The 24,944-nt window shown below is 43.5% G+C and overlaps 2 protein-coding genes and 1 long non-coding RNA gene across 7 annotated transcripts; 2 read left to right on the top strand and 1 right to left on the bottom strand.

Moving 5' to 3' along the window:
- The first annotated feature begins 16,275 nt into the window (after positions 1-16,275).
- LOC134182923 (serine/threonine-protein phosphatase 6 regulatory ankyrin repeat subunit B-like) lies at positions 16,276-18,090 on the top strand. The gene is made up of 2 exons (XM_062650365.1): positions 16,276-16,749; positions 16,814-18,090. The coding sequence occupies exons 1-2, from the start codon at positions 16,276-16,278 to the stop codon at positions 18,074-18,076; spliced, it is 1,737 nt and encodes a 578-aa protein (XP_062506349.1). The 3' UTR covers positions 18,077-18,090.
- A 253-nt stretch (positions 18,091-18,343) lies between these two features.
- LOC134183395 (centriolar satellite-associated tubulin polyglutamylase complex regulator 1-like) lies at positions 18,344-19,117 on the bottom strand. 5 transcript variants are annotated; one of them, XM_062650909.1, is made up of 3 exons: positions 18,981-19,117; positions 18,766-18,831; positions 18,344-18,711 (listed from the first exon to the last, which is right to left on the bottom strand). In XM_062650909.1, exons 1-3 carry the CDS (start codon positions 19,094-19,096, stop codon positions 18,345-18,347), a joined length of 549 nt encoding a protein of 182 aa, XP_062506893.1. In that variant the 5' UTR covers positions 19,097-19,117; the 3' UTR covers position 18,344. The 5 variants fall into 5 exon arrangements, with proteins under 5 accessions (XP_062506893.1, XP_062506894.1, XP_062506892.1 ...); XM_062650910.1 differs by having other exon boundaries at positions 18,772-18,831; XM_062650908.1 differs by having other exon boundaries at positions 18,344-18,831.
- A 15-nt stretch (positions 19,118-19,132) lies between these two features.
- Positions 19,133-21,823, top strand: LOC134183394 (uncharacterized). The gene is made up of 5 exons (XR_009970499.1): positions 19,133-19,227; positions 19,310-19,354; positions 20,494-20,585; positions 20,655-20,913; positions 21,159-21,823. It is a non-coding gene; the product is annotated as an uncharacterized LOC134183394 (long non-coding RNA).
- The last annotated feature ends 3,121 nt before the right edge of the window (positions 21,824-24,944 follow it).

Here is a 24,944-nt window from a genome sequence, read left to right as displayed (position 1 = left end):
AGATTAAGAGTTGTGTGGCTCGCCAACCAGTGATGGTAAGGCACTACTGTTCGATGTGAGGGACTGACTTCTACAAACCTGTGCCTTGGATCTCGCTCTGTTTATTGTAATTTCTATGTGGTGAAAGACATAGAATGTGGTATTTTGGGAACGGATATTCTATCAACAATGGCGGTAAAGATCGATCTTGCCAGCAGGAAATTATTCTTGGGAGGTGAGGAGATTTCAGCGTATGAGCAGGTGAGTCCATGTAAATTAGCTATGCAATTTGTCAAGTTTGGACGAGTGTATTCTTTGAAACAAACTGTAGTCCCGCCAGGAGAGGAAAAGACAGTTTGGGGACGAGTTCATTTGAGTATACCGAAATTGCTGAGATGGGCGAAGAATTTTCAGATAGATGTGGTTTGTTAGGATGTTCAACAATTGCAGTTGGAAGAGAGGGAGAAACAGTACTTGTGAGAGTTTTAAACATTACCGCCGATCCAGTAACGATTTATAAAGATCAGAGTTTAGCTGAATTTACTGAAGTAGATGTATGCAACGTATTAAAACGGATGATTATGATAGCAATCCACTTAACTTAAGCGAATGACTCTAAGTAGTGGTTATCATCAGACGAGAAAGTAAAGCTACAGAGTTACTAAGACGGTACAAAGAAGTGTTTGCTTACCCGGGTAATGAGGGTCAAGGCCCATGTAGTAGGTATAGAACACAGCATACCTCTCACTTCAGATGTACCGATTACGTGTCGTCCACGACGTTTACCCACTCATTGGAAACAGGAGATCGAGGAAGAGGTACATCCTTTGCTTCAGAGAGAAATTATACGACCGTCAACCTTGGCTTACGTTGCACAGCTGTGTCCAGTGAGAAAAGAAAGATGGTACTTTACGATTATGTGTAGATTATAGAGCACTCAATTCAAAGACATATGACACCGCCATCCCTACAGCTAACCTTTTAGAAGCTGTAGAGTCGATGGAGAGAGCTCGCTACTTTAGCACAATTGACTTAGCACAGGAATATTTCCAAGTGCCAATAACAGAAAACGATAAATGGAAAACAGCATTTCGGACACGTCACTCCTATATACGAATTTAACAAAATGCCATTTGGTCTTAAAGGCACACCAGCCACATTTTGTAAGATGATGTCGTCGGTACTGGGTCATCTATCACCGACACACAACTCGTTTTATACATGGATGACTTATGTGTTGTTTCGAAAACATTTGAGATACATTTGGAGCGTTTGGAGGTAATATTTGATACCTTACTCCGGAATGGGTTACGAATTAACGTTAAGAAATGTGAATTTGGAATAATCAAGTTTTGTTTTGCGGTTTTCGAATAACAGCAGAGGGTATAAGTCCAAATGCGGAGTAAATTGCAGCGATTGAAAAGATTCCTGTCCCATTCTCAGTGAGAGAAGTGAAAACATTTTTGGGTATGCCAGGGCCGTTTCGTTCCAGGATATGCAACTATTACTAAACTACCGACTTTTTTAATTCACAACGGTCGCTTGTTTCAATGGTCTCCTCAGTGTGGAGAATCGCTTGTCTCTAAAGCAGAAGCTTTCATGTGTATCGGTACTGACTCACCCCTCTACAGATAGAGAGTTTATTTTGACCACGGATGCTTCAACAGTGGGTATAGGTGCCGAGTTAGCCCAGGAAACAAACGACGGGCGGAAACCGGTAGCATACTTTAGTAGAGCATTGTCCAAAGCAGAAAGAAAGTACTCAACATACGATCGAGAGTTTTTAGCAATAGTGATGGCTGTCCGACATTTTAGACATCATCTTTGGGGAGCCATTCCGATTGCGGACAGATCACCGCCCTTTACAATTTATGTACAATTCTAGAGACCCTTGGGGACGGAGAGCTCGATGGATAATAGAGTTGGAAGATTATTCTTTCAAAGTGGAATATGTGGTAGAAGACCAAAATAAGGTAGCAGACGCGCTGAGCCGTTTGGGATTCCAGAAAGAGACAGATGATATTATACCCAAACGAGAGGTTAAGTACAATAAATGATTTTGCTAAAGAGACGCCCCTAGGTTGTGCTTTTTCGGTGTGTAAGAGTTTGTCTATAAAGAAGTTTAACTTTTAAAGAAGAACAAAGTAAAGATGAACTACTTCGACAAGCGTGTATAGCGATGAATCATGAGATTAAGACGCTCGAATACAGCAAAGATTTGCGACGATTGATGGCATAAAATCTCCACATATCGGCAGAAGATATCCTTCAAAGAGTGTCAGCTAAAGGCAGACTGCAAATTGTCGTATCGAAGGTGCTAACCGCAGAAATTCTCACATTGGCTCATGAAGAACTATTATCAGGTCATCAAGGTTTCGAGAAGACGCTGAGAAGGATACTAGAACAATTTTGGTGGCCCAATATTAGGGAATATGTAGTAAATTACACCAAGTCATGCACAAGATGTGCGGAGAGAATGCCAGGAAACAGGAAAGCACGAGCACCTTTGGGGAATGGACGTCAAGCAAAGAAACCTTTTAAATAATAGAGATGGATATTAATTAAAGGACCGCTACCTATGTCGGATAACAACATACAATATATCCTAGTGATCCAAGATACGTTTTTTCGATATGTTGAACTATATATCTCCCTTGTCGAGACAAACAACAGGTAAGATGTGTAGCAAGATATGTCAGTGGATAGGAAGGTACGGAATACCTGTATCAATACATTCGGATCATGGATCATGCTTTACAAGTCACAGTTTTGCTGAATTTTGTAAAACCTATGGAATACATCACACGATGTCAACCGTGTATCATCCCCAAGCAAATGGAGCAGTGGAGAGGTTTAATAGATCGCTGGAAGAAATGTTAGCTAAAATTGTGAGAGGCTCAAACCGACAATGGCAAAATCACTTTTTGAAGTACAGTTTGCACACAACACTGCATATCATGAATCAATCAAAGATGTGCCATATAGGATCGTATTCAAGGATACATCCAAAACAGCCATACATGCGGCGGCCGATTTGGTAATTTCGGAGTCAGAAAACTCTTTAGAGTCACCGGCTGAATACGCTGATAACGCCCAATCTATGGCCAAAGAGGCGTACAGTAATGTTAGCGCGAACACACAACGTACAGCCGATGCTCGAAAACAGCAATATATGACAAGAGTGGGTTAAACTTTCGTTCATACGAAGACGGTGATTTGGTGTGGGTAGCAAATACAGCGGGAGGGAAAGCAAAGTCTCGTACTCTTGCACCCCGTTGGACTGGCCCATACGTCATCGTCAAGAAATAGTCTGACTTGGTCTACCGTCTACGTCGAAGGTACTCAATAAAGAAATCACTCTACATCACGACCGATTGAAACAGTACACCTATGTCAAACGAAAAGAACATATACAACTACCACGGAGAAGAAAACAGAACGATTCGGAGCCGAAGATATGTACACCTATCCCTAACGAAAATGGAGCACTGGTGGTCGATTCAGACTCTAATGATGACACTGATGATGACCGAACCGTGCCATTGCCAGGTGATGATAACAACCATGAGGTATCAAGTGAAGATTCAGACGACGTGCAAGACATTCCACCACCAGGGTGACGGTCCTCACGACAACGGAGACGCCCCAAGAGATCTAGTAATTTTTAAGTGGATTCTCATGGGGAGGGTAGCGATGTAATGTGACATGTTTTATAGTTAACGCGCACTAGACATACATATCTCTATATAACGCACAGTACATTATTAGTACAGTCATTCGATACATCGCCACACTTGCGGTCACTTGCAAAGATTATCGATCTTACATTAGTACATGAATGTTTGTATGCGTTTTGTCTTCTTACTGTACATGTCTGGCTGTTTTGATATCTAATTATCTGTCTGTCTTTTCAGTGTGTTTGTATATATGTATGTGTCTGTAATTTCAAACTAGCATAGGTATTCCTCATTTCTCTGACAAAATCATTGATAACAACCAGTTTGTTATTAATTAAATGAGCAGCATTAGAGTGAACTGTTTTCCTCTTGTTAATGTTTTCTTGCTTGTTTTTTAATATCAACTAATAATATAAAAGCTGTCGATGTTTAATTGCTTGTACAGACCTGCTTGTGAGAGAAGATAGTCAAATGTAGTCTAGGAAGATGTACTTTTTGCATGAGATTAGATGATTTGTTTGTATTAGTTTGATGACACTCGCATACATGTGTACACACACTGGTACACACACACACACACACACACACACACACACACACACACACACACACACACACACACACACACACACACACACACACACACACACACACACACACACACACACTACATGTACAGGTTGATGCAGACACACATGCACACACATTAATTTTGTAACTGCACTTACATGTATTGTACAATAATTGTGTCTGTCATACTTTTTGTATGACTAGTTGATGTTGTCAGCAACAATAAATGTATTATATGGTTATAAAAGCAACTAAAAATTAAATTTTTGTTTTTTTAGAAAATTTTTTTACTAGGGTCGTGGCGTAGTTATGAAATTACTCCTAATGCTACGTTTGAGTACGACTCAGAGCTTGGAGTTGGGCCAACTGCATTAAAAGTTCAGGAATGGTCAGATGCTAATTATGGTTGCTCCATCACTACGTTTGTCATTTAGTCTCATGTTGTAGTTTAGTTAGCACGTGACAGTGTAGTACACTAAAAGATGGTAGGAGATTGGAGATGGACTATTAATACAAGACATGACAGTGATGAACCCAGAAGAGGTAAGGTGCAGAGAAGAATGACAATACATGATAGTTTAGGAAGCAGACAATGAGACAAGTTTGTATTTTGTTATCTTTAATATTTATTTTGATATTTATTTTGATATTTATTTCAATATTTATTTTGATATTTATTTTGATATTTATTGTCGATTTTTGTAATCACAGTTTATTGTTTAGCCTTTTTCACGATGACATGCGAGCGGTCGGTCGGTCATTATACATTATTAATATTAATATGTTTGCAGTTACAGTAAACTATCTAAACATATTACCATCGACTGGCACTAGAGCTCTGAATGGTTCGCTATCAAGTTTGGCACGTACTAGTATTGATAAAATCCGTCTTATTATATTTTGAATGTTTCAACAGGCGCTTGTTGATTCTGTCAAAAGAAGCACAATTATGAGGATAAAATATTTCAGAGCTCCCATAGTGCAGCGTCAGTTCAGTTGAGCTCCCACAGTAAATACAGATAGGTCCATCTGTTTTATTATTCATTATTACACCGTCTATGGATCTTATTTCGTTTTGCCATAATATGATGCGTGTGGTGACGATAAACTGTGAATCAAGTTTGTCTGGCCTAACTGGTTGAGCGCAGTTGCTATAGGTTGATATGCACGTGTGTACTGTAGAGTTGCTAATGCTTATAGATATGGAGCAAACTGAGCAGATTAGTGTTCGTATTACTGAAATTGTTTAGATTATCAAAACTATCGGCTTTGGAAATTGTGCTTTGTCCAATACTGTGTTGCTGACATGTATAGTACGGCAATTAAATTGATTCTAATTTATCAAGAATGGATATTTGGTCATCTCAAGTCAGCATGGTGTGTATACGTTGTGTTTTCTTGGTCTTGTATTTGACAACAGACAGACAGACAGACAGACAGACAGACAGACAGACAGACAGACAGACAGACAGACAGACAGACAGACAGACAGACAAACAGACAGACACTTTGACAGACAGATGGACGGACAGAAAGACAGACAAACAGACAGACAGGCAGACACACTGACAAATCAGTTTGACTGGCAGGCAGGCAGGCAGACAAACGGACAGGCAGACACATGCAGTCTCGTATAGCCATCCGTACCGTACCACTGTCTTTTTGCGAACCACCTTAAATTTAATAACCACCTTAAATTTACTATCGTGGCTTAGATATGCAGGGCCGCACTGGTCTCTCTATGTTCAGATTAGTTTTATTCTACCGTAGCAGTAGAGAAGAGATATATAGTGACAAGTATTTGTAATATTTGTAGATATGTGGAAGGATTAGTGGCTACAAGTCTATAACTCTCTTTACTTGCTTAGTTCTTATATTTGTCTATTGTCAGTTTGTCTTTGTGTTCTTCTATCTTTTGATTCATATATTTATCAGCTGGAAACAATTTGCAAATGTTTTTATATTATTTTCAGATCATTGTCTCAACAAGCTGCTGAAGAAAGACAACATATGAGATTGAGAAGATAGGTAGACAAGTGGAGACTTACAGTTAAGCATATACTGGCAGTCAATGTAGAGTGAGGAAACAATAGACATAAATATCGCATGAGACATGGAGACTAAGAGACAAAGGCTACAAAGGCACTTACACAATGACAAACACAGACAGGAAGGAGGATTCACACACACACACACACACACACACACACACACACACACACACACACACACACACACACACACACACACACACACACACACACACACACACACACACACACACACACACACACACCATTCAGACACACCTGATGCAGGCAGATAAACAAACAACGATGCTCACAAGCTTTGTGTTTGTGGTCACTGAGATCAAGAATGATAATTTACTTTATGATCAACTGAGTATTATTTAGAGATTTTAATTATCTTTGTTATGCTATATTGAGGTTTTGTTGTGTTTGTTGTAGCTCTCCTGGTTCTCGTCTATCAGTAAAAAAAAATGACACATCAAATCGTTTTTCCTCATTCTAGTCACGTGATGTTTGCTTTACGTATCACGTTATGTTTGTAACGATATCGATCAGAGCGACCGTCTCATTGTGGGAAGACAGAAGACTTAATTCTAGAATGCGCCTCGCACTTGCCTACTCTGTGGTACTCGATCAAGTCAAACTGCCAATTTCCAGAGTTTTCTACGAACGACTCGGACGCTTATTGAGAGCGGATATTCTTCCATAAAAATCCCATTTTCTGTATTGCCGCCCTGGACGCTGTTTTGGAAATTCACGGTAGCTATATATGGAATGATGGCATACTATTTCAATGTTTTGTTGTGCATTTCTTCAAATCACATTCAACTGTATAGTTGCATATTTTAGTGATACTAAGTGGTTTTTAGTTATCTATTAGAATCTAATTGATGCATGTGTGTATGTTATGGCTGTTGTGCATTTACTATTGTAATTAACTGTTGTCATCACTTTGCTATTGATCGTTTAGGTCCATTGACTTCTTACCTTGACTGGACGACTATCATTTGACTTCTTTCCTTCACTAGACGAGTATCATATCTGCCTAATGCCAGACTGCCTGAGAGGAAGACCGGCGACAACGAGTGGGCGGAGCCGGGCCGAAGCCTCGTATATTCATCACTTCGGTGCTTGAGGAGGCAGATCTCTCCAGACCAACCTCCGTCCCAAGAAGAAGGAGGGGCTAAAAGAGCCAACCTCCGTCGACCCAAGCACCACTTCACAAATATTCTCCAGTACTACAACGAATCTTGTTGCTTTTGCCGCACCATGATTGTAGCGGCTTTGCAACCGCGCATACGCCGAAAAAATCACAAAACCACACAAAAGTATTCAAGTAACTTTGCTCAAACTGCTAGCGTACGAGTTACTTCTACTAAAGCGTTGGCGTCCAGCCTTATGTACGGGTGGTAGGCGTCGCTGCGCCAGCGACCAAGTGCACGGATAGTAGAGTCTTTCACTCCCCTGGCGGCGGCTGTAGTCGCTGCCCGATTCTAAAATTATGACCCGAGTAGAGTTTGCAGTCAAATCCCGTTGCAGAGTAAGCTTACCGTAACTCCTCCACTAGTCGACGACGTGAGAGTGAGAACCGTCGCAGAACCCGAACAGCGGTCCAGGTTGGGCGCCCCTGCGAGCGACATACGCTAGGACGGCTGCCACGAGGCAAAGCGCATTGCCTGTCCGTTCAATTTGAATCGTACTTTCACGGCAAAAAGGATCAGTCTTAGACTGTTTGATACGCACACTGACCACGCGTGGACCTTGCCTGGAGTCGATGGATATGTCGGACGGCGTCAGATGTGATGCGGGATCAAAGTCTCCAAGTGACTCTACCGTAAACTCCCCGGCTCTGAGGAACCCAAAGAAGCCTAGGCAGTAGGCCGCTCACAGCATTACGACGTCAAATTGGTCTGCACGCGGTGACCAATAGAGATGTAGTTTACGAGAATGTCCGGTGTTATGGGAAGACGAGGCCGCTGCTGACGAGATCCCTGGGAGACGCTTTACTCCGCGAAAGACGTACTCCAAACGAAGCAACCGAGAGGCCAAACAATCTCCGCGACCTTCGAAAATCTGAAGTGACGTACTGCCGAGAGATAACATTTAATGGCGCCATGAGCTAGATGGTCTTCATGCATCGATGCCACAAAGCGAGAGAGTTTCCTCAGACAACACATTAGCTGAAAGGCCAGACCGACGACAAAAGTCTAGAAACGGATTTGACCACTTTGGGAGGTTCTTGCAGTACTTTTCGCTATACCTGCGAAAACAGGCGAGAAACCGAAGTCTTCGAGTCTCTGATGTCAAGTCGAGGTGATCGTCCTGCAGCATATTCTTGAGTTCTGGCGGTATTGACTCTAAATTCGATGCCAGATGAGGCTGCACAGAGAAGAGACGCGGCACTAAGTTCGTAGAAATGGCGTACGCCATTACATTTCTGATCCCGAAATGTGCTGCGATGTAATGAAAACCGCCTTTCTGCCGCCACGAAGTGCAGTAGCCTCAGCAGGCGCATTACCTGTGTATCGAGGCCAGACCCCGACCGCAGTGCAGAGACAACGGTGTTGTTGTCCACCTCAAACAGCACGTGCTTTCCCTTCCAACGATGACCCCAGCAAAACGCCGCCAGCACGACTGGTATTGCCTCTTTTGCGGCAATTGACAATTTCGTAATCTCTGATGACCACTAAGTTGCAACCGGTCTCGTTGCCACATAGCACCGCATCTCCACTGGCCGGAAGCGTCCGACCTCAAGCGAATAGACGATTTCTCGCAACCAATTGCAAGTGCTGACAGCAACCCGACGCCATTCCATCGACCAATGAAAGTTCTTCACCACTGAATGTCCGAGCGTGTCTCGTTGTTGAGGCGAACAAAATAGTGGAGCATCTTTGGTATCTTGGACAGATCAATGAGGCGGCGAAGAAACACACGTCCAGGACTCACAACAGCAGCCGCGTAATTCAGAGATTCAATAAGGGATGTGCAGCAACGGTGATCCGCCCATACTGTACTGCCAAAGACTTCGTAAGCGGTCTAGTTATTCCGAAGAGAGGCGAAGCTGACCCCTGTCGGTATCGATCACAATGCCCAAAAACGTTATCGAGGTCGTTGGTCCCTCAAGCTTGTGGCAAGCCACTGAAACGCCCAGCTCGCTAGATATCTCTAGCGCCTTTGCTAAGTTTCCTGCGCATTCGTCTGACCCAGGCGCTTTGCAGAAAAGGAAGTCGTCTAAGTAGTGAAGGCCGGACGTTACACCATTCCTGTACATCTATCTTCTATACACTCAAACTCCCCTTATCCGGGCAGCTTGGGACCGGACACTGCCCATAACTCAGAAACGGCCACATCTGGGAACACCCCACATTTTGCTCAATATGTACACCTGTATGATTAACATTCAATTTTGCATCCCTAGATGTAAGTGAATGCACATACGTACATAATAGATGTACATGTACACTGTACACTGATCTTTGTCTCGAGCGTCATCACAGACCTCTTTCGCTTCTGCGGGGCAGGCGTCTGCGTTGGTCTAGTCTCAGACATCTTCAGGTAAGTCTTACAAGCTGTAAATAAGAGACTAGCACCTAAGTATGACTATCTGTCGACAAGAAACTGGACTAGTACTAGACTTTTGATTGCACGACCTTTGCCTCGACCTCGTGCACGTGGACTACGTGCAGTACACGTGATGCAATTGTGCAATACGGGGGTGCCCGGTAGACGGACGTGCCCGGATATGGGGCGTCCGGATAAGGGGAGTTTGAGTGTACTACTAAAATTGATGGTGTTTGTATATATCCATAATAGCGCGTCGGCAACGGTCAAAATGTTTTGGCGCCAAGCGTAAGCCGGAGGGCAGCATCTCATATCGAGAAGGCTACGATCGTCTGGATGCACTGGAATGATGCGATACGCACTCTGAATGTCTATATGGTTAACATTGCACCCACGTGCCCAGATCGAGTACTCTCCTCAATTAATTAACTGCCGTTGTCCTTGGATCAGTTCAGAATCGGCTCTCCGCATGAGCTCTATATTATCTGGCAGGAGCTTCGCGAGGTCAATAAATTCCAACGACTGTATTCGTTTGACCAATTTTGCCAGAAAGGTGGGAAGATCTCCGCCAGCTAGAACCAGTCGGGCTGCTTGCAAAGCAATCGCGGTCTCACGAAATGGTCTGGTCTTCATCTGCTCAGGCCTGCTTTAGGTCGCCGACTGCCACATGAGCCAAATCACTCGGGTTCGGTAACTCGCCCAAATCTAGAAAGGACAGACGTTTAACTCTGAGAAGCCTGGCAGCGGTCCCCTTCTGCGCCAATCACATCATTGCATAATACACCATAAATTACGACCCAGCGCAACATGATAGCGATACGCTCTCTGAACTCTGGCTAACTGATTTTGAAGCACCATGCAACACGAGGGGCGTGCCCGTTAACTGCATTGTCTTACATACACTCAGCCCATTGCCGTTGCGGCCAAGCCTTCTGGAAAGACAGGCTTGCCAGCAGCTTTTCACTGCGCCAACCGCATCATTGCATCGTACACCGTGGGTTGCGACCCTATGCACTAACCTAACTGCAACACGCTTACTGGGCTGCGACCCCACTAACACTAATTAACATCTAGCAACGAGGGGCTGCATACGGCCCCAATAGCCATATTATCCACAGGCAATCAGCTAGTGGTCGTTGCGGCCGCTCTCTCTTCTAGAAACGACAGGGTTTTATAAACTTGAGACGCCGAGCAGTAGCTCCCGACTGTCTGCACCCCAGTGATGTTTCCTAAACCATAGGTTGCACGTTTGCGACAAAGACAACGTGATTGCGGCAAGCCAACGACACGTTACGTGCTTGTGACATGCACCCGACCATTGTTAGAGCATCGTGCCGCCTCGCTATCGTGTACTCGATTGGCGGCTGCTGCGGCCACATCTTCCTTAGTTCACCACCTTGATGCTTTATGTACCATGGGTTGCACGTTTGGACAAGGCCAACGTGATTGCCACCACACGTTAAGTACTTGCGACACGCTCTCTGGGCTGCGGCCCATGCAACCACGGTTGGAGCTAGGCTGGGGCCCAACCACTGTGTGCATTATGCCGTCAAGGGGCTGTAGGACCCGCTATCTGTGCTTGATTGGCCGCGGCTGCGGCCACGCTTTCCTTAGCGCGCCATTCTCCGTGACACTCTTCTCGGCCATGTGAAATACTCTACCCGGGCTGCGGCCCAATCAGTGTTATTAATTAACGCGTACCGATTTAGCTACAATCGAGTGCTGCTGCTGCCAATCAATGCCTTGCTTGTCATAGATGATAACTCTGCATAGTGCTATACGTTTCTAGGCTGCTGCTCCACTATGGCCACTGCTAGAGCATCGTGCCACCTATGGCCAGGGGCTGTGTCTCCGCTGTCTGTACAGTACTCGATTGGCGGCTGCTGCGGCAACGTCTTCCTTGTTGCGCCATTCTCCATGACAGGCCATTCACCCATTTGATGTACGTTTCCCGGGCTGCTGCCCAACCAACGTTATTAATTACCTCGTACCGACTTGGCTACACTCAAAACTGCTGCTGCCAAGCAATGCCTTGCGTGTCATAGACGGTCTCTGGGCTGCGGTCCAACCACTGTTAACCAATTAGAACAAAACTACGGCCCAACTACTGTTAGCTAATTAGAGCAAGGCTGCGGCCCAACCGCTGTCAGGTCGTGCCACCCAGGGGCTGCCTGTACTGGATTGGCGGCTGCGGCGGCCACGCCTTCCCTTCGCGCCATTCTCCATGACAAGGCTAGACAAGACACTCAGCGATGTGATCCCCGGGCTGCGGCCCCTCTCAACGTTAGTACGCATACAGACTTTGGCTACACTCGAGTGCTGTTGCTGCCACGCAATGCCTCACGTGTCGTAGATGGTAACTCTGTACGATCGACCGCTCCCGCCATTGTTATTATGACCATACCGCGTCATGCCTCTGTGCTGCCGAGTGACGGGAAGTGTGCTGATTTGAGGTCGGGCTAGTACTTCCACGCACTTGAATTCCGCCAAATTTTTGGCCTCCTACGCGTCACCAGCAACGGGCTGCGGCTCACCTAGATTCTAGCTCTTGCGAGTCCAGATCCAGAATCCCGCGCTTTTCTGTCCTATATAGCCTACGCATACCAACGCTACCAACACAACTAGCCTGCTATTTGTACCCGCTAATCTGTTCGTGGCGCCAACGGAAACTATGCGGATGAGGACTGCGCAAGCCTGACGGAAAATTGCACGCATGCTCGCGGACATCCCCTTGTCCGGGAGGTGCAGTACGCGCGCGCGCCGACAAGGCATAGTCAACTTTGTGTGTAACTACCCAAAGGTGCAGCATCACGGTCGGACATGCGCACTCGAGCCGATCTCGAGTGAGGTAGCTTTCGCGTCGTAGCTATTGTACGCAACATATGTTTAAATGTCCTGGCAGAAAATCAGTTTCGATCGCCAATAAGCCCTACAAATGCTATTCGTATGTTGCGCATACGCAAAGGTCACTAGACGAAACTACTGCAAAACTGGCTATTTAGGTGTCAATTGACGGGTACGGCAGCAGTGTAAGCGTTAAACAATACAAAATTTTGGTGCTCATTGTAAACTGAGTGCGTTCGGTTACTCCGAGAGAAAGACAGATGCCACATACGTAAACGTAACGAGTGTGTTCTGGTCACGTGCAGGGCGTAAGGAAGTCCGATCTGGCTCGAAGTACGAGGGTGCTTGTCGAATTTTACCGAAGCTGCAGTGTAGCAACCTCAGTTTGAGGTTTTAGAAGAAAAATTTGAGAACTACATCTAAAAGCCTAGAATTTAGCTTCCAGAGTCACGGTCTTACGCAACCTCATCTATTACAACGTCTTGATCGTTCCAATTCAGGCTACAGCTTTGCCTTCAGTGCACATTAGAGCGTCTAAGTCATCGCGGTTACCGAGTGTTTGAAAAAGTGCACCCTTTTCAGGGATGCAGTGCACATGTCCGAGCGTGACTCTGCGCCTCTAGACATATCATACAACTGCATGCGTGACTTTACTCTAGAGGACTCGATATTTTGTAGGAAAAGTATCAGTATGGTACTGGATTGTATGGTTATCCATCTGCTCTTCAAATATTGCACAGTGTATGTAGACACTCACATTTTTGCGATCTTGACGAATTCACTCAATTAATTAGGCTGATAAACCTCGAGTATCTAAAAGTTCTTTACTCAATACATACTTTTTCGTTTGATAGTCATATTACTCATTTTTGTATTGAAAATTTGTTTCTTGCAATCAAATTTCTTTTTGTTAGTATCTGTTTGTTGTTGGTCTAGATGGTCGCAGTTTGCCTGCTAGCGCTAATATGTGGGAATGCGAGAGGAAGTTATTACCAAACATTCCGACTCTCGTTTAGCCGTCCGACTTGTGCAGGTGTGGGCTAGTCCATCCTGACATATTGATATAAGTTAATATATGTTGTGTAGCTTGTTGATTCAACAGACAGTTTTCAACGGTTCTTGTGACTGACGATAGCCCAACATATAACAGCAGAGATCAACCCGGAAATCTAGCTTATTATACAGGTAGACGGACGGTTTTCGGATGCTTTAGATTGCCAAACAATGTCGAACAAACTCTGGATATTTTCACTACCTATGAAGTTCGAAGAAGAAAGTCTCCAACGACGTTGTTGTTTTACTTTGATTCGATACGTAGACGTGCACAACAAAAGCAAAGACAAGCTTGCTCTTTCGAAAATTTAATTTCAGTGTGCAGAGGGGCTGGCAAATTTGCTGGGGGCCCACAAGTTTGAAATTCAGCGATTTGCAGGAGTCACTAAGCATTTGGGTCACCTTCTGTTGGAGAGTTGTAATTTTTAGGGATATTTATCTGTATACTATAGAACTGTATGCAAGAACAGTATATTTCTTTGCACTGCTTTACTTGTTTTGTCAGCGGGTTACTATAAACCAACTTTAGAAAATCATACCTAGGCCACACTTGAGCCCTGGAACAGATTACTTTTATTGTACATATCTATATAATTATGTATCTAGATATGCAGATGGCGGTCAAAAGTTTTTAGGAGACATATCTTGCAGGGGTCGCATATCAAACTACAGGGTATACGGACATTGGCCAATTTCGCCAGCCCCCCCGGACAATTAATAATGACCGCTCCCGTACTACATAGAGCGCGGCCCCGTTCCTCGGACACCATCATATTCCGGACGCGAGTTCTCAGTTATCAGTTTTTGAACGCAGTCCCTACCGCATCATAAATGTAGGTATCCAAGTTGTAATTGAGCACACCAAAAGAGAGCATTGTACCTCTTCTCTGCTTAGAGTAAGATTGAAAACTGTGCGGAGCCTTGCATACTCCGGTCATCGGACAAACGCATCGTTCACCGGACAGTAGCGTCTAAATTGCACACACGCATCCTTCAGCCTAGTTACTTATATATTGCTAATCAACAATTCTTTACCTACAAATCGTGTTGTTACCCTGCATGTCAGCCGAGATCTGTATGAGTTACAGAAGGTCAAACACCCGTGGTAACGGCCCCAATCGTCGGACACCCATATTCTTGCCTTCCTACCTTCTCAGCAACAGCTGTACGTTTCAAATAACTGCAGTTGATTAAATTCAGCTATCTGAAACGTCGCAGAACACAGAACACTTGCCTAGAGTGCTTGATGGCAATTCTGAGTCATTTCTCATACAACCACGCTCCCACTAGGATGTGTAAAAGATGTCGCTTGAACGAACTAGCCGTTCAACAAAGAAGACGACAACCGAAACCGATGAGAGGGCACGATTGAAGTGCTAAAACGCTCTTTTACCCTTTGCATAGAAAGTCGATCACTACGTAGCGCGCGTTGACAAGGACTTGACGTTATCCAATTCAACTTTACCTAGGAGAAGCAGGGGTGAAGGTTCTAGCTGCTCTGATAATAAACAAGGTTCCTGCATTCGGTACAGCTGGTTGTACCAACGATGACGTGCTGCACTTCGTTGACGGTGCAAGGTCAGGCAAAGGTAGATATCAAACTGAGATAGAAACACCTGCACACGTCCTAGCAGTACCAAGTAAGAATTTAGGAGCCTTGAAAGGAAAGCACTTCTTCCTGTGAGAGTTGGGAGAATGTGTTCACCGCAAAGCTCGAGCATGGATGACGTAAATCGTCTGCTACATTCGTGTGCATCAAGCCTGTGCAGTTGTGCTGCAAGACACTCAGGAGTTCAAATTCTTACGCCGGGAAGACTAGACAGCACCGGAGGGCTAGTAGATGCCAACAGAGTGAGCTTGTCAGCAGAGAAAATTCAGCAGTTTCCGCTACTAACCGTTGCTGAGTCAAATAAAGGTCAAACGAATTGGGGGCCGTACGATATTTCCTTCCAACTCTCTCTTATGACATTATTACCTGCAGATTGCTGCTGCAAAGAAAAAACGACTGTCCGACGAAAGAAGCGTAACCACGACTTAATAAGCGTGCGCTTTCTCTCCTGGAGAGTAGCAAACGGAGACTGTGATAGTGTTGTTGTGTTAGCTAGTCACCTCTAAACCTATCTCAAGTGCGAAGTTGCAGAATTGCCTTTGCATTTTCATGGGGGAGGTCGTGTCCGGTGAATGATGGTGGTGTCCGTTGAACGGGGTCGCAGAGAAGGATCACGTTTACCGTCCTAGCATAACCATTTCAAGCCTTTGGAAGTCCCGCGTCTGGAATCAAAGTCTTTACTAATCCTTCTTACTGTGGGCTCTAGCAAAGCTCAGTCTTACTTCGTTTACTTCTTGCACGGCTGTCCGATGATTGATGGTGTCCGATAACAGGGGCGTCGCTCTAGTTAGGTAACTTTTTATTCATTCATTTATAGAGATACGAATGTTTTTCGATAATCAATGGTATGTGCAAATTTAATTAATTAAACTCGAAACAAAATTCGATGGCATGCAGCACGTGACGTTTACTTCCGTTGGAATGTCAAGCATCTGGAGTTCGTACATGTAGAATGGCAAGCCCGAAGGCCGCTACAGCAAGTAGAAGGTGTAAAACGAGCACTAATCTACCTCCTAGCCAGCGATTGGACGAAACGCTTGACGATTGCTTGAGTATTCTGAAGAGTGCGTCACGGATGGGCATGGCCGTAGTTATTCCTGACTTGAAAAGTAGAGGGTTCTGCCTTACGAGCCAGTGCGAGCCTAACGGGCTTCAAGCGATTCATATAGCGTCTTCGAGAGGTCACGTGGACGTTGTCAAAACTCTATTGCAATGTGGAGTCTCCACAGCTGAGATCGACGACGATGGCCGTACAGCCTTACATCATGCGGTCTTAGGCAGACGTCTGAGTGTGGTTCGGTTGCTCATGAGCTTGGAATCGGCTGCAGCGGATGTGAATCGAGGAGACGGACGAGGATGGAATCCTTTGCATTCTTCGTGCCACGAAGGACTTCCCGACGCCGCGGAATTACTGCTGCGCTCGGGGGTGAGCGTTAACCGTCGCACTAAAATGTCACTATGCACACCGCTTCACTTTGCGGCGAAATCAGGACACTTGCAGTGTGCTGACAGCCTTCAGCCTTTTGAAGGGAGGAGCCAGTGTAGACCGCTCTGATGGGCGTGGCTACACGTCTCTTCACTATGCAGCTAAAGTCGGTCACGCTGAAATGGTTAAATTTCTTATCAAGGCGAAGGCGTCAGTGTTAAGCACAACCAAGCGTTTAAATTCTCAGGCATTGCATCTTGCTGCCATGAAAGGAAATTTGGAGTGCATAGTAGCGCTGGTGAGAGGGAGTGCTCTTGTAGATTGCAAAGATGTGGATCATTGGACTCCTCTGCATTGCGCAATTTGTAACGGTCATAAACACTGTGCTAAATTTCTAGTGGAACACGAGGCTAACGTTCATAGTAGGACTGCGCATAGGCAACTATGCCCTCTGCATTTGGCTGCTCAAGAGGGCAATCTGAGTTGTTTACAGTATCTCATATCTGTTGGTGCAGATCCAAAATCAGTTGACATAGGTGGCTCAACGGCATTGCATAAAGCTGTGAAAGAAGGTAAAGTTGACTGTGTTGTATATCTTCTATCAATGACCAAGGACACCATGAGACTGCAAACCAAGAAACATGGACGGCAACCTCTCCACGTAGCAGCCGCTTTTGGACATATTGAAGTAGTTAAGGTATTGGTTAAATCGGGTGCTGACTTGACTGTACGAGATGATGATGGTCGTTCTCCACTTGACTTGGCCAAGACAAATGGACACATGAAGTCAGTAAAGTACATATCTGATTATTTGAGTGGTTGCAAAGCAGCTGCACACACTAGGAGTGGTCAAGAAGCATCTAATATATCTGGTATTTCTTCTGATGACACTACAGCTAGAGCAAAAGCAATGATGAGCATATCGGAAGACTCTGATAATAGACGTGAAGTAGATGAATGCAACTATTGGCATGTTGGTGATAAACGAGAACAGCCTGAAGGAAAACAAAACGAACCGATTAGTGATGAGAGTCACGTTAAGGTGGAACAAATGTCAGCTATAGATCTGAGAGAGATAGCACAATACCTGGGAAGCAGTTGGAAAATGGTTGGTCGTCGGTTGGGTCTAATTGATGCCCAACTACAAAACATTCAAGCTGATTATCGTGAGTCTCAACTAGAGCAAGGATATCAAATGCTAATAAAGTGGAAGTCTCAGATTGATCAAAAGCATGGTAATCCTAATACTAGTTTAGCAAGAGATACTCTGAACCAAGCACTGGTAAAAACTGGAATTAGACTAAAGTCTGTACAAACATTATTTTAATAATATGATGTAGATCTATGCCAGCTCTAATTAATTGTAGACATTGTGTGTAATAATTAACTTATGCCTCTAGATCTCATAATCTGAGAGTGCTAGCATGCACTCTCTAAGTAGGGATAGCGTCTGAGCCAGACCGCTTTTGCACATGAGGGGGCGGGAAGAGCGAGTGAGAGGGCGGGAAGAGCGACTGAGAGGGCGGAGAGAGAAAAGCGGTCTATAAGGCGTAACTACTTAGCGCGTTATTACGCTAAACGAGTCTCACAGTTATTTAGCTATAACAACCTACTCCAATAATCTGAGAACCAGTTGTTGTGTAATAACGCTCTAAGGCAAGCAGTCTGCTTACACTTAGAAAGTCTATCTTCAGAAACTCTTCATATAGAAATTGCACTGGAAAGGCATAAATAAAGTCATAAAAAGCCACCAAGCACTCCATCGCATCATCAGTTAATATAAATTGAGCCGTTTTCTGAATAATTTCAAGAGGAAAATCAGGACAAATGAGAGTGACAAGAGAATGGTATTCCCTGATGTTGAGAAGGTCTCCTCGATGACCGATAGGTTTGAAACAGTCATAAAATAGTTTTACAAGAGAGAGACGATATTGAGGTGTAGCCTTCACAAAGAAAAATTCCCTAAACAACAACTGAGTTCCATGCTGAACACCAACAAAGTAATCTGCTACGAACCTGTACAAACACATCAAAAGACTTGACTCTGATATCATTGTCCATCTGTCTGTCTGTCTTCTAGATCTGTAAAACTATTCTACCTCTAGAGTCGTAGACATACAAGTAATGATGACTGTTTGTCTTAGCTTCTTCATACCAAATCTTGTTATAACGCTATAGTTTCTTTCTACTATAATTTGATAAATTCTAAACAGAATTTATAACAAATCTACCTCATGGGATTGGCTCTTGAATTGTGTTCTCGATGTTCCAGTAATTGAGCAATAGAATCCTGGAGATATGTCAGCACGTGACATCGCTTCAAATACTGAGCAGCGGATTCACTCATCGCAGCGGACTGTACACACGGTTTAGAGGTATTATCCGGGATTGCAGGTTTAGACAGGTGACTGGAGTGGCGGTTTCGGTGCTGTGACGTGTGGTGGGTATTCAGTCATGCATTACATCTGCTGGATGAAGGTTAGTTCATTGTTTGCTTATTAATTTTTACTGAATCAACCGGTAGATTTTTACTGTTTTTATTTCATGCAAAATTTGTCAGGTTTGTTGGAGAAAGCTCGACTGGAAGAGAAAGGAGAAGATGAAGGTGAGGCACGTCTACCGTGTTTAATGGAATTTTGTAGCTAATATCGTGTTAAAATGTGTCAGTGTCTGTCTGTTTGTTGTCTAGTGTAGAATGTCTGTACAACATGCTATTCTATACTGTCCAGAGGTCAGTGCATGAATCTAAAAAATACAAAACTGAATTCGTCTATCAAATGATGCATTCGAGTTGAAGATAAAATTATGTCTTGTCACAGGCAAACCCCATATCACAACGAATTTTTTGCATTAGTTTATATGCTGACCATGGTAATTGGTTAGGCCTTTTGCTATAGAAGAAGTATATTTGAGTTGAACAAACTTAAGACCTTTATTTGCATAACTGGTTATGGCATCATGATTATAGTTTGTTTTATGTATATGTAATTATTTTTCTTGTATTGTAGTGCATGTACAAGTAGCATGCAGTTAGGTACAGGTCTGAAATTGGAAAGTGTGGCATCTATAGCTCAATCGTTAGTTGCATTTGGAGAGTGGCAACATCCGGTAACTTTGGGTTGCAACTTCAAGTCTTGGATGAGTACAGGTGTATAATTGCCTTGGGCAAGGAGCTCAAACACAATTGCCTTTCTAGACTCAGGAGCATAAATGACTATGCAGACTTTGACTGGGGATGGTAGCGGCAACTGGCTGTGACTTGATCATTAGCTTCTGAGGTTCCTGTTGAGACATAGGGTTCCCAAAACGTAAGTTAGTGTCACAAAAGTGTTCCTGTGAGTTGTGGGCTGGCTCTAGAAAATTATACTAGCACAGGCTCAGAGTTTTCCTGAGTAGCAAACAGGAGACCGGCCATATGGCTGGGGTGTGACCTTAAACTAATTAAGGGCAGCAGCTCGATCCTGACGTTTGCTCACTTTGAAAAGGACAAATTACACTAAATGTCTGTTTCATGTTTGGTAGTGCGTTTGTCTCTTTGTTTTTGTTTTAGGGTTAGGGTTCGGGGTAGTCTGTTGTCTGTTTGTTATTAGTTGTTTTTGTTTGTTGTTTGTCTTTGTGTGTGTTTGCATGTTTACTGCTGGTCTATCTCTGTCCATCTGTTGCTTTCTGTTCTTTCTGTCTTTTTGTTTAGTATCTTCCGGCTGCATTTCAAACTCTCACTTTAGTTTAATTAATCAAACTTAGCACTCAACATATTGCTCATTGTGATGGGAGACATTCCACATATTGTCAAGACGCTTGCTCTAAGCCACAGACACAGAAAACCAAAGTTGAAAGTATAGGATTTACCACACAATCAACACATCACAAATTACAAAAATTTGGATCTGCAACTTACTGTCCAGTTCTATATCATTGAAAACAGTTTAGAAGTGATCGCTAGGCACATGCTCTTACTGGCCGTGTTATTTGAACAGCCAGACCAACTTGGACTGCAAGGCAAGTTCGAGTTTGTTTTACTTGTGTCTTTGTGTATATAGATATAGTTTGCATTTTATTGTGATAGAAGAGGTGGAGTTGTTTCTTGAGTTGTATGGAAACTCTCTGATTCATCAGCAGACATTCGATTACCTCCAAACAAAATGTGATCATAAAATTTATCAAGTCAGTTGAGTTTGTGTTTAGTCTATTTGTTGACTGTTTATCTAGTGTCTCTGATTCCTAGTTTTTCTGTGTACTTGCTTTGTGTGTGTGTGTGTGTGTGTGTGTGTGTGTGTGTGTGTGTGTGTGTGTGTGTGTGTGTGTGTGTGTGTGTGTGTGTGTGTGTGTGTGTGTGTGTGTGTTTGCATGTGTGTGTTTGTGTGTGTGCATGTGTTCTCGCAAAGTTTGTGAACTTTGTGGTTTGCCAGCCTGTTTTGAAGAACGACAGCAGCTACAGTGATTCCTGAGTTGTGATCACTCTACACATGAGTTACTTCTTGCAGCTCAATCATCAGTTCATCAATGCAATCCTGTGTCTGGTCATTAGAGTATTCGAAATATCTTGTTGGAAACACACCGGGAAGGCTACCCTACAAAGTCATGAATCTCGTCGTCTACTAATCGTCTCGTTTCAAACTGTTCATCAGTGGGTATTCGTTTTTGCCAGAGTGAGCGTATGGACTGTACATCCGGGCCTTTACTATAATCTTTCTTGTCTAATTCTCCTATAATGATGTCTCATGTGGTTGTCAGGGTTCAACTCACAGCAATGTTTCAAAAGATGTGCAACAATCTCTGAGGTGCTCTTTGTGTACCAGTACATGTCGATCTAAAGCTGGACTTGCTTCTCATATGCAAGCTCATCAACATTAAGATCGGACAATCTAACATCTTATGTTTGATTGTAATGAGTATAGTGTGTATCTATTGTAGACAAGCATCGTTCATAGTCAAGAGTACAAGAAGTGGAGAGTTGGGCCTTGGATTTTATACTGATTATGAAGATGTTATGTTTGTCTGTCTGTCTGTCCAATACATATATTTGAAACATGAATCTAGCAACATACAATATGTAACTACGAGTCAAATTATACAGAATCACCTAGAGACTACAGATATCAACTACTAAACCAACTGAGAACTAAAAACTACATTTTCTAGCTACTAAAGAACCCAAAGAGGGTCCAGTTATTACAACACTAATTATTGGAGATGAAAGCAGCTAGTTTTTGCGTGGACTCTGCAACCCAAGGATGACATCTTGCGTTGGATTACTCTAGCATTGCATCGCTGTAATTGAATGCTGAACCTTTTCCGCCAGTGATTCATAAATTGTGCCGAGTTGCGCCGACCATTTTTATTAAAAGATTGAGATTCAAGAGAACGTAGGTATTGGTCTCCTTCATCACCCCATCTACCGAAGTGTTCAATGACTAAAAGCTTAAAGATTATTTGGTTGCCAGTTGGTAGCCTTTCATCTTGATATTTGATTTTTTTCTTTTCTTCTCTTTGCTTCGAAGCTAGACCATCTACTTTTGAGGATGAGGGAAATACCTCTGAGCTCCAGGGATGGGCAAGAGAGATGTCTAAATCAATACTCATACCAGAAGATGTATCAAGTGCTGTAATGTCTGGTCTGTTATCCGAGTTTGTGTAGCGATGTCTTGGCTCTCTCCTGTGTGGTATGTGAAGTTCACTTAGACAATCAGTCCAAACATTTGCAATGGATTCGTGACTCCAAACTGGGCCACCACCAACCTTGCATATTAAAAGATGATACCCGCTGCCGTCAAGAACTGCTTCGCACTGACACGAACTCAACCACTCTAGAGAACAGACTGGCAAGCCCAACCTCAGATATGACGCCAAGCGATAAACGCAAGAATCAAGTGCGAAACACATCGAGGTTGGAACAGCGTTGACCCAAGCACCTGCACCTGCACCTTGTAAAGAGCGAATTCTGGCAGCATCTCTTGTTGACTTCACTGTATCACGAGACATAGATTCAAACAAATCATTAGATAATCGCTTCTGTAATTTGCCACTAACAGGTAAGTACTCAGACAGTTCATTCGAGGGAATGAGACTCTTTAATGTCGCACCTGTAGCTGATCCCGAAGATCATTTCAGAAGCAAATCTAAATCTACTCTCAAGTTAGGAAAACGCTTGGGTAGTGCATCTATTGCTTCAACCCACGAGGCTAAGAAAGCACAAGCTGCAATAGATTTGACAGATGTTAGATCAAAACCACCTAGTCGGACTGGTAGAGTGGCTTGTTGCCATGCCAAGTCGCCGAGTTGGTGATAAGATAGTATTTCAGAGAAAACTTTGCGTGTCTGTGAATTGTGAATTTCTGCTGCAGATGTTAGTAAATTTGGAGGAACAACACGAGCTAAGTAATTCAATCGTGGAACGTGACAATACTTGAGCAATAACGAAGCGCTTTGGACATCATTCAAAGAAGACAATTGGTCACATAGTTGTTCCCCAGTGTTACCATACGTAGAGCAAAAATTGGATACAAATTTAGCATTTCCAAGACGCATTCCCAATATAACTATGCCTTCAGATGTAACAGGAAGTTGGCAATCAGGAATTGTGATAGCTGGAGATGGACAATAAATCTCACATTTCTGACAAGCAATATCTAAGCCAATAGCTGGGAAATTGCATTGTAAAGAAGTAAAGGCTTCCGTAACGTCACTTGGCAAACCAACCAAGAACACATCATCCAAGTATGCTAGGATTTGAATGTTGGAGAAAGTGTTCTGAAGATCCACCAAAGTTGAGTGGATAGCCATGGCAAACAGAGCAGGATCTATAATGGGTCACCTTAATTGGTGAACCCCAACCTCAGATTGTAGCAAAACCGGTTGACCATTCTGCAAGGCGACTAGTGAACTGAAATCAAAGTACATCTGGTACACATGCTTTGATATATCTTGAAATGTAAAACGGCACTGTTGTAACAACTCTTTCCTGCTGATTGAATTGAATGCATTTTTCACGTCTGTTTTTATAGCAACCCAGTCACTGTTAAGCTCCAAAAGCAATTTAATGTGGTGAGCAAGAAGCTCAGAACCACTTGGAGTGGACACACCATGTTGTATTGGGCAGAAGTAATTAGCAAAGGCCTCTCTTTTTTGACGACAGATGACTCTAGCTGTGATACGTCGTAAGCATTCACCAATAGCAATGGGGTGAACGTCTCCGTTGCATTTAGGCAGAGCTATCAATCTTGATGCTGAGAGAAGTTTGGCAATCTCAAGAGGCAAGTCGCCTCTAGCCATTAGAGAACATGCTGTGAAGAGGCCATCTGCTGTTACTTCATCTTCTAACAATACTTTCAAATGTTCAAAACGCCACCCCGAGAGACCAGTACCGGTACCTCTTGGCAAGCTTTTGACAACATTGAAAAACTCTTCTGCATTCAAAGAAAAAGATGATTCTAACGAAGGCATTGATCCCAAGCTTTCAATTCGTTTGGGATGTTTCGATGACAGTTTCTTAATCGTTTCAGCTGAAGATGGTGCTAAACCATTGCTGGTGAGTAGGCGAGCTGCCTTGGAAAGCTCTCCACATTGTACTAATCTGTCTGTCTGTCTGTCTGTCTGTCTGTCTGTCTGTATGTCTGTCTGTCTTTTTGTTTGTGTATGTGTCTGTTTGTTTTTGTCCATGTGTTTGTGTCTCTATTTTGTCTACTTGTTTGTCTGTGTTTGTCTTTTCCTTTGTTCCTCGGTTTGTCTGTCTTTCTGTTTGTCTTTCTGTTTATCAGGCTTACTCTGGTTTTCTGTCTGGTTGGTTCTGCTTATTTGCTTACCATTTAGATCATAGTTTTAGGATGTGGCAGACAAAAGTTGGCAGAGGATCTTATCAGAAAACAACGGCATTTATTTGTAGGAATATTGGATGCAGATAATGTTGCCGATTATTTATGCCAACAAGAGATAATATCATCTGGTGAGTTGGGAAATCTTAATAACACTGATGATCTTGGGAAAGAGAAGAGAACTTTGCTGAAGTTGATTACGAAATGTCCGTGGGTTGACGGAGTACAATTTGCAAAGATACTTTCAGTTATTGAAGTCAACCATGAAGTCAGACGAGTGTTGCTGTGCAATGCAGGTAGGTGGGTTAAATTGCTTGTTTGTGCAAGGAATTTTATAGCATGTTCGTGTAGTGACTTCTTCATCTTTCTTCACAGCCTCTCATG

This window comes from Corticium candelabrum, chromosome 8 (genome assembly GCF_963422355.1).
Source record: "Corticium candelabrum chromosome 8, ooCorCand1.1, whole genome shotgun sequence".
In the NCBI taxonomy this organism is placed as follows: Eukaryota; Metazoa; Porifera; class Homoscleromorpha; order Homosclerophorida; family Plakinidae; genus Corticium; species Corticium candelabrum.
The sequence above is the reverse complement of the archived record's forward strand: the minus strand, read 5'-3'. Positions and strand labels throughout refer to the sequence as shown.